The 10,515-nt window shown below is 41.5% G+C and overlaps 1 protein-coding gene across 1 annotated transcript in view; it reads right to left on the bottom strand.

Annotated features, from left to right (window-relative positions):
- VPS13D (vacuolar protein sorting 13 homolog D (S. cerevisiae)) overlaps window positions 1-10,515 on the bottom strand; it is a 236,959-nt gene that overhangs the window by 133,794 nt on the left and 92,650 nt on the right. Inside the window, 7 exon segments of the mRNA XM_006766790.2 lie at window positions 826-1,001; window positions 1,228-1,358; window positions 5,139-5,281; window positions 6,848-6,974; window positions 7,524-7,715; window positions 9,386-9,633; window positions 10,311-10,515. Coding sequence (XP_006766853.1) covers window positions 826-1,001; window positions 1,228-1,358; window positions 5,139-5,281; window positions 6,848-6,974; window positions 7,524-7,715; window positions 9,386-9,633; window positions 10,311-10,515 — 1,222 coding nt within the window.

Genomic DNA, 10,515 nt, shown 5'->3' on the forward strand with positions numbered 1-10,515 from the left:
ATATACGCCAAACCAATGGACATGGACAACAGGGGATGGGAGCATGAGTGTGTGTGCAGGGGGAGGTTGAGGTTTAATGGGGGGGGATAAGGACACATTTGTAATACCTTAACTAATAATAAAAAAAAAAAAGGAAAAAAAAAAGAGTTTGGAGATTGGTGGCACAACTATATGAATGTACTTCATACTAGTGAACTTAAAAATGATTGAAGTGGTAAATTTTATGTACCTGAAGCCCACAAAACAATCTCTGAGCCTTTGTGTTTTCTTTCTCACATGGTATGTGTATCTTACCACTATTTTTTTTAAAAAACTTCGAATACTTTTTAAAAAAGCATTTGATGAAAGCAGAAGGAAGAGTCACCCTGGGCTAGTTGAGGCTAAATTTGGTTGACTTTTCTTAACAAGGACCTGAATGTCACTGGGTTTGGCAAAGAAGGGCAGATAATTACTGAAATAGCATCAAAAGAAAGAAGATTTAGTAAAAACATTTATAATCAGTGTTAATGTCGAAATGCAGAGTTTTCAGAGGTGCTACCCCTTCAGCTTGACACCTAAGACCACACCAGTTGCACCATGGTCAAAACTGCTGACATTCCCTTTAACTCACCCCAACAAAAAGTTCACTCATATATACCTGGTCTTTGCAAGTTTTAAGAACTTTGTCTGAGCCAGAAACATGTGCGTCCATTTCATGAAGAGTAGTATTACTACTTACTATTTATAGCTTTATAACTATTTAAAATTTATATGGTATTTATAGCTTACTATTTAATGCACCTCAAACAAAGCTACTTTTTGTCTAAATGTAGTCTCTGAACTTACCTCATGTTGATGTGGAAAGAATTATTCTTGTTGACCTCAAAGCCTCCAGACCAAATACAATTGGGAACATCCATTAATCGGACACACAACAGCTGATCATAGTCATTCCGAGGCCAATGGAACACCACACTGGAACCAGGAAGGGTAGAAATGTAACCTTCGGGATTGGCTGTTCCCTAAAACACACAGAATCACTGGCTTTGGTCAACAAGTCAAGTCAAGACAGTAAATGTTCACTAAGTACCTTCTCTGAGCCTGGTCCTCTACCAGAGCTATTTAGGGTACCAAAGGCAGGAAATGGTTACATCACAGAACTTACAGCGTTGAAGGGGAGATAAGCCATGACATTAAAACTCCCTGTGCTATTAAACACTAGTAATTCTTCAAAAGTAAACCGCTTACCTGTCCCCTGGCAAATTCCCTCTGCGCGAATGCAAGCTTGTGAGATGATTTATTATCTAACAGGTAACGGGGGGCAAAGATGACCATACAGGTGTCAATATATCGACCTCGGCCTTTCTTGACATCAATACCTACAAATAACAAAAACCACTGCCATGAATTAATCAGAAAAAAAGATAGTCCATGGTCTGACAAAAATAGCCTTCACAATTACTTTGTTTCTCTAAGAAAACAATTGTATCACTCAACGAGGCTGTCAAGCCTTCCAAGAATGGAATGAAAACAGCAACCACACTCGAAGTATTATTCTTTATTCCCACTCAGGCTTTACAAAGTCTCAGTGGCAGTATCGATATCCCCATAACTCCTAGCTTCTTCATAAAGTGTGTATCATAATAACAGCAACTAAAAAACACAGGTGTTCAGTCATAGATACCTTTGGTTTCCATTTATGAAGCTGACATTTCTGCTCACATCTGGGACACAAAATTCCCACTAGAGAATTGCCCCTTTTACAGGATACAGTAGAAATTTCAGATTACTTAATTGGATTCTGACTACCCTGAACTCAAAGGACTTTTCTCTAGTATTTTCTTTTAGCTGTTGGCCCAAGAATCCAGCTAAAACCGAATGTAAAATATTATAGAATTCATTCATTCGTAAAATACATGTTTTCGGCACCCACTATGTACAGGGAGAAAAAGGCAAACAAGACACACAGCATGGAAAGACAGTCATAATTAAACAGAAGGAAATCTCAAAACACTCTAAGAAAGGAAAAAAATAAACAGCACTGAATTAGCTTTAAAAATATGATCATTTTTTAAAATATGAAACTCAGTGGGAATGACTATTTGTTCATTCACACAATAAATATAGCAACTGGGCTGGACTCTGTTTATACAATGATAAAAATATTTATAGTACAGATAATGAATATAATAATATTAATTGACCTCTTAATACAAGTTACACCCTGTACCAAAGGCTCCACATTTAGTTCTCATAACAACCTTATGAGTTAGGTATTTTTATTCTTTCTATTTTACAGATGAGGAAACTAAGGCATGGAAAGCAAGGTAACTTGCCCTAGGTCACACAGCCACCTACCTCAGAAGCCCTCACTCACATCATGATGAGACATGTAAAAGGACCCTACTCAGCAGTCAACAAGAGAACCATAAAAAGGAAAGAGACCTTAGGATACAACAACTAAGTGCCCTGGATGTCCTAACATAACCCCAATTATCAATATTCCAATCTGTTAACTCTGTAATTCATCTGTGCTGGCTTGAAAAACTGGGTGTGCCTTCAATATAAGTCTTCAATATAAAAGACTGAGCAAATCTCAAAACAACCATCTCTGAAACTGTATTTAAGAAATGTTTGGGAATACTGGAACCGAGAGATAGTCCCTATCACTCATATTTCTGTAACACACACAAAAAAGCATTAATTGTCAGAAACTGACATTATCATAACCAGCTGATCTCAACTAATATAAAGTCTACCCACAAAAGATGTGTTTAATTTGACATTATGAAAAAAATCTACAGTACCGAGACTCAATTTTTGGAGGAAAAAAAGTAGGCTTTTTTTGTTTCCCTTTTCATCTTAGATTGCTCTGGCAACCCCCCAGTAAATGAATAGCTGATAAGATAAAAATGTACAAAATCCCTCTTTTTGGAGGTACATGTGAGGCCTCCCTGAGCTTTGGACTGTGTTTTAAACTTTCCTGATAGGGAGCTAGTTATCTATCAAACTCTCCAAAAATATTCAAGTAAGAGATTCCACAAATTCCCTTGATATTATATGTCAAGATTTCATGAACCTTAAGAATTATAAAGTCCTATCTTAGCCCACTCCATCTATTGCTTTCTTTGGTATAAAAACAAAATTCAAATCATGGTCTTGTCCCTAGAAACATACGTAATAATTTTTAATGAATGCTCCCAGCACAGCAATTTTCAAATAGTGTGCCACAAGAATTTTTAAAACATGCAATACCTGACAATTTAGTCAGGTGCACAGACCTCTTTTCCCTTAGATCGTCAAATAAAAAAATGACAACTCAGCACAACAGCCGTCCAGTGTGAATGCCCTGTCTTGAAACATAAATATGTAGGTCACATAATAGAGTTGTAACTTACTGGTCACATCGCATAATAAGGTTGTGTCTCATTGGTTAATTCCTGGCACCAGAAATCTTTATATACAAGTATAGGCACCTGATTTTTTTTTTATAGTCACTTTGGAGTAAAAAGGGTAGGCAATTACATTTTCTTTTTCTTCTTTTTTGTAAATCAATCAAAACTATATCTTTGTTTTTTACTGGCAAAAAATATATTCTTTGGTGTGCGACAGACTTTTAGTAATTAGTTTGTGTGCCAAGCGATGAAGAAGGTTGAAAATCACTGTCCTAGCATGTAAGTTTACACATGCACTCAATGTATAGTTCTGATTGGCCAGCTCGATTTGCCTCCCTGAAAGACTTCTGTGACTCCTTAGCGCCAGCTGCTCAGAGCTCCATCACCCCACCCCGCAATTTGTTCCAACTACAGTTTCTAGCCAACCTGCAGTAGCTTACTTTGGAAAGCGTATCAAGGACAAGATACCCCAAAAGAAAACCAAACACGGCATGAAACAGCCTTTGCCCGTTCAAGGGGCGGAGCAAACAATGTGAACAAAAGTAAAGAAAATGATCCTCAGCTGGAGGGTCAGATTAAAGTTTGTTTCTTCTGTTAAAAATCTTAATGTCAACTTTAAAGGAGGCAGCCCCAGGACAAGGGAGAATGCTCACAAATTCAGGTTTAAACAACACGGAAAGCAAACTCTACTTGGAGGAGACTCTATTACTAATAAAACCTCAAACACGTAAGTCCTTGAGTCTGCGTGGGCCCCAGGGCAAATTGCTAGACACCACCACCTTAGGCTCTCCTTCTACAACATGACTATTTCTGCCCTGTCCGATATGCAGCCACTAGGCATATGTGGCTATTTAAATCCATTAACATTCAATAAAACGAAAAGCTCAATCCCTTGGTCACACTGGCCACATTTCTGAGTAGCGTACTCCCAAGTGCTCGGCAGCCACGTGTGGCTACTGCTACCCCACTGGACAGTGCAAAACAGAACATTTCCCGCATCGCAGAGAGCTTGACGGACAGCACAGTCCTAGACGGTTTTCCAACGTTTGACAATGAATGGTGCTTCGATCCTTGGAAATTATACACTAGGAAGGAGGCACCGCTAACATTTTAAACCCGAAGCGTTACTTAAATAATCAAATTTATTGTAACTCCACAGAAAATCTTTTGAGAATTCCAGGTGGCTCTGAGTTTATAGGTGCAGTACGCTCCCCTCATCACCCCCACCTCCGTAAGCAAAGCCCGTTCAGTGGGCTTCTAATTACTATAACCACCAAGTGCATTTTATTACATTTTCTGCTTCAAATGTGCACACTGCAATCATAATCTCACTTCTGAGCCAGACTTCCCTCTGCGTCTGGGCAAGTCACTTAACCTCTCTGCTTCAGTTTCAAGGAGAACAATGCTCTGACCCTCTTAGGCTTTGCAAGGTTTAATGAATGCGTGGGAAATGCCTGGAGGATGAAAAAAGCATTCTAAGCGTTCCTATTATCCCCATGAAAAACAAGGATTTAAGCCAAACTGATACTTTAAGTTAAACAGAGCCTCAGACCTCAAAAGGGGCAGTGTTTAGGTAGCTCCTTAGATCCCTAGGATAGATCTGTGCTGACAGCCATCAAGCATTCCGAGGAAAGATACCTCACCCAAAGCGAAATGAGAAAGTCAGCACCTGCGGCCAAGCCTAAAATGTATGGTCAGCTTATGGTCCCAGCCTGAGCTCAGGGCCAAGGGTCTGATTCCCCCGCCGCCCCCCGGGTAACCCACCAATGTTATAGATCAGCCCTGGGCGGTTTCCGTGCTGGATGACTTTCAGAGCTCGGACACCACTCCCACCATCCAGGGAGAAGCCCTGACACCAGCCCGGCATGCCTTCAGGATGAATCCCCCTTCCGATCCGCATCGTGCAGCTGTGGGCAGAAAAGCAAAAGTTGATACATTCATCCAGAAGCAAGTCTTGTCCACCTGTTCTAATCAGGAAACAGTGCTGTAGCTAACACCCCAAATTACAACTCTAATGTTGACTCTTCCTCACTCATGTGATTCCCAAACACAGCGAGGCAATTACTGGTGGTTAACGCCGTACCTTACAGGCAGCCACAGTCCAACAATGTGTAAAATGTATGGACGTCTTCAACTGAACACTTTAAGAAAAAAACATTAAGATTCTACAAGAATAAGACATACAGAAAATGCTAAAATATCTATTATTCCTCTGAAAAATAAGGATTTGAGTCAAACTAATACTTTTCCTGACTGAGATGTTCAAAAAGGTTCACGAAATACCCTGAACATATAAGGAAAGTATGCCCACAATTCTGTAGATGCAAGGCAAGCATGTGCAGAAGATGTGGTTAAAGGTACGTTCCCTCCATGGCTGGTACTATTACAACAGCAAAGCTCTGTTTAGTTGGCCAGTATCTTATCGTGGGCCCTAGAACCATCATTCCTGAATGCGTGTTCCAGTTCTGCCACTAACAAGCAACATAACCTTGGGCAGGTAACTGTCTCTCTCTGAGCCTCAGTTTCCACATCTTAAAATAAAACAGTATTTTCTGCCCTGCCCAAGCCACTGGGATGCTGGGAGAATCAAATGAGATGGTCTACATGGAAATGCTTGGGGAACTACAAATTCCCTGGATAAAATAAACTGTTATAAATGTCAGAAAGAGTGAGACTGGGCTAGCATCTGTACGACCACCACGTCCAGACCCCAGTCAATCCTCTCCTGACTCCAGCAACAACCTAGCCTCCAGCCCTCCCTGGAAGACGCATCTGCACCCACTGGCCTGTGGTGCTCCCTAAACCTTCCTCTTAAGCTTGTAGGAAGCATACTTCTGCAGATACCAGGGTATGGGATCTTAGGAGTATCAGATATGCCATTTGGATTACTCCTACAAATTAAGACTCCTGTAAAAGGCAGAATGTTAAAACCAAGAACAAAAGTGAATTAATGCTCATACCATACATTAGAAGGACATGTCATCTAATCCTCACAATTGTTGCTTCTCCCTGCCTTTAAACGTGCAAGGAGTGCTTGAGATCTTAAATGGCACCTTACACAAAATGACCTGGCTTGGATTAATGGGGCAGAGGCTTTACCAGAGGTCCAGTCACCCCCACACACACACCCATGCCAACTCCTCTGCCTGTGCTGAGCTGACAGCAGAAGGGAGCCATGCAGAGCACAGAACATGTGGGTTTCTCTTCACTGGCAGAGTTATGAATAGAACTACTCCAACACACGTAAAATAAAACTAGCTTTCATTATAAACCAACCAAATGGTTTATTTTCACTATCAAGTAACACAGAAATTAGAGCCGAAAGAATCCCATTAGGTCATGGTGCTGCTACCCTGCCAAGTCAGGATTGTTATCTACAGTACAATTCTACTTACACGGATACACTCTAGCCTTTGCTAATTTTTCCCTTCCCTAGGAACTTATTTCCCCTTCCCATACATAACTGTACTCACAGGTTTGGCTGCTCTTTGTCAGCGTAGCAGAATAGGAGGGGGCTCAGGCTCCGGGCCAGCTCATGCTCCTCGAACTGGCCTGCAGCATCTGTCTTTGTGTTGTCCTGTCTGAAGATCAGCGGTAACCCTTTAGGAAGGAGAGGGGAGGTATACATCAATCCCACCCCGTCTCTCCAAGACACGTAAACGGTAAAATTAATTTTTTTTTAAATAATCAAGGGGCAAGAGTGAAAACTGAATTAATTTAGTGGGCTCATTTTGTTGTCTAAGAGGACATTTCTGACCATGACTGAGCACTAATTATGGAAGCAGGAAAGTTCCAGCAGCCCAGACTGTTGGAGTCAGTCTATTGGCTCCATTTAGTCAGCTGAGCAAAACCCTGAATTCCCATGGCCAAAGCCAAAGGCCCCCTTGAGCAGCCTCTATACCAGTGATGGCTAACCTTTTGAGCTCTGTGTGTCAGCATTTTGAAAAACCCTAACTTAACTCTGGTGCCGTGTCACATATAGAAATTTTTTGATATTTGCAACCATAGTAAAACAAAGACTTATATTTTTGATATTTATTTTATATACTTAAATGCCATTTAACAAAGAAAAATCAACCAAAAAAAATGAGTTCATGTGTCACCTCTGACATGCGTGTCCTAGGTTCACCATCACTGCTCTATCCATACCTGTTTTGTTAATCAACCAATATGGAGCCGAAATGAAGATCTTTAGGGATCCTTCTGCTCGACACACAATCCGGATGGTGAGGTTCAGCTGCCGCCGGTTGGTATCATAGAGACGCATTCTTACCATATAGTTTTGGGTTCCAGGTGGAATGAGCAATTCTTTACAGAGTGGAAAATTCTCCAGTGATACCCCTAAAGGAGATATAAGCCATTGTCTTTCTAAGCTCTCACGTTAGTTTGTTAAAATACCCAGCAGTCAAATGAAATTGGATTCCTTTTGGAAAAATCAGTTAGTCTCTTACTAGCAAAAAAGATCTCATTAGAATGGCCATTTTCCTCTAGCTCAGGTGAGAATACATATGAAGCAAACCAGATGGTCTGGAAGCCACACTAGGGAGTCTGAACGGCATCGTTAGAAAGATGAAAATACCAGAAAGTACCAATAACAGCTATGAGTATTAGGAGCTTACTAGACATCAGGCCCTGTGCTGGGTGCCTAGACCACAATAAAGGCAAGGACGGGGTCAGAGTCAAGGTTTCTGCAGCCGAATGCCTGGCCTCAGGTCCCGGCCTGGCCTTCCCAGGGCATGGTGCAGGGTGAGCGATTCACCCTTGCTGTGCCTCATCTCCAAACGGGGATAATGACAGTACCTCCATCGCAGGATTGCTGTGAAAGTGATGGTCCATGGCAGACTGGGAAGATAGCGTGGTGGTGTGCACAGAGTGGTGGTGGGTGGGAGGACGTGTCCATTCACCCAGGGGCTCACAGACATTTGTTGCAGAAGTACTTAAATGTCAGAGCACAGACCTCTTTTCTTCAGGACACCTAGCACTGTACCACTTCTGTGTTCTAAATGAAGCTCATTGACATGTAAGTTTATCGCTGTGGGACACAATTTCAATGAGTTTCAGATTCCTATCTGTACTAGGGGGATAGCAGCTGTCTCTCTACCCCAAACGTGCAGTTGTGAAGATCAAATGAGAAGATATACAAAACTGTAAAAGATAAATATCTAAGGCATCATTTTTTCAGCATTTCTAGAGCAGCATTAAAGAAACATATTTCCTGCCCAAACTCCAGCAGCTCCTCTTTGCTGTAAGTGCTACAAATAGGATAATGATTCTAATGATTCTCTACCTCGAGTTCATTCATCCCTAAAACTGAACGTACTTGATGCATTCAACATGCAATGTCTTCATCAGGAATGGGACAAATAACTACTGCGTAAGGATGACATGAGCTCATGTGTGTGAAGCACCTGACAAAATGCCTGGAGGACAGTGCGTGCTTGGCAAATGGTTTTCCCTCCTGAAAAGAGAGGGAGAGAGCCCTGACTGGTTTGGCTCAGTGGATAGAGCGTTGGCCTGCGGGCTGAAAGGTCCCAGGTTCGATTCCGGTCAAGGGCATGTACCTTGGTTGCGGACACATCTCCAGTGAGGGGTGTGCAGGAGGCAGCTGATCGATGTTTCTCTCTCATTGATGTTTCCAACTCTCTATCCCTCTCCCTTCCTCTCTGTAAAAAAAAATCAATAAAATGATTTTGCTCCTTTTATAGCTGGGAAAAGCCTGGTCTGAAAAGATGAAGTGATTGCCTATAGTCATACATCAAGTCAGCAATGTAAGAAAAAAGGCTCCGTTGAGTGCTTCCTCTGGAAATCTTTTGAATCTGTTCAATTATTTTCTTTTGATAATTTTCTACCTTAGAAGTCTGACATTTTTTAAACTACATAAATCCTTTGAGCTGGTTTACTGAGATAGTGTATAGGCTATAATTTCTCTAAAATGTTTACCAAATAGTCACAAAATACTCACTGACATTTTCATAGAATTGCTACCAATGATAATTTGACTAAACCCTTACCCAGTTCAATGTTCTGGGCCGTGTCAGCAGTGTGGAGAGCCACCTCTTTGCCAGGTTTCAGGGTCCCATTAATGGGCATTCCTTTAACATAAAAATCCAGTTCGCAAGGAAGCAGGTTGCAGATTACCACAGTTGGCAGGAGATATATGGTATGCCCCGGCTGCCTGAAAATCTGTTTTGCACTATCAGAAAATATGTTTGAGGGCATGTAATCTGGATAATTCTCTTTCTTTATGGCCACACAAAACCTATGAAGACAAAATGGTATAAAAACCACCAATGAAGAACTTGAATTTTTTCTCCTTGGCTGAGTCTGAGAGAGCATAGCATCAAAATGGTTCAATAACCCAGTAAGAGACCTACAATTTAAGTCAGAATAAATGTATAGATTTTAAATGTTCCAGTTTGTGGGTTTTGATAATTATATACACCCTATAGCTACCACCCAAAACCAGTGATAGGATATTTCTCTCACTCCAGAACATTCCCTCATATCCCTTTCCAATCAAAATCCTCTCCCCCATCAGAAGAGTAACAATCTCTGATATTTGTATAGATCAGTTGTGCCCGCTCTTGAACTGCATAAATAGGGAATGACAGCCCGTCCAGTGTGGCTCCGTGGTTAAGCATCGACCTATGAACCAGGAGGTCATGGTTCGATTCCCGGTCAGGGCAGTGTCTGAATTGCGGGCTCGATCACCAATGGGATGCATGTAGGAGGCAGCCGATCAATGACTGTCTCTCATCACTAATGTTTGTATCTCTCTCTCCCCCTCTTCCCTCCTCTCTGAAATCAATAAAAATGGTTTTTTTTAAAAGCGAAAAACTTTAGGGTTTTAAATAAGCACAACTGAATCATTGAGGGTCCTTAGAGAAAGAATAAAGAAAAAATACCCACAAATACACATTGCAGTGCCATGCATACCTGAAGAATCGGTTTTTCTCTGTGTCCATGGAATGGCACTCTCGTTTGCTGCTACTAACCTCTGCTGTCTTCACTACATTCGTCCAGTGGATAGGAGCCTTACAGAAAAATACGCCCAACCCTTTGGGCCGGGCCTGCAGCCGCCAAGAAGTGAGGTGTAAAGGCACAGCAAAGGAGTCCCCCGGCATGACAGCAGGAAGCACCA

Source organism: Myotis davidii, unplaced genomic scaffold (assembly GCF_000327345.1).
Source record: "Myotis davidii unplaced genomic scaffold, ASM32734v1 scaffold299, whole genome shotgun sequence".
Lineage (NCBI taxonomy): Eukaryota > Metazoa > Chordata > Mammalia > Chiroptera > Vespertilionidae > Myotis > Myotis davidii.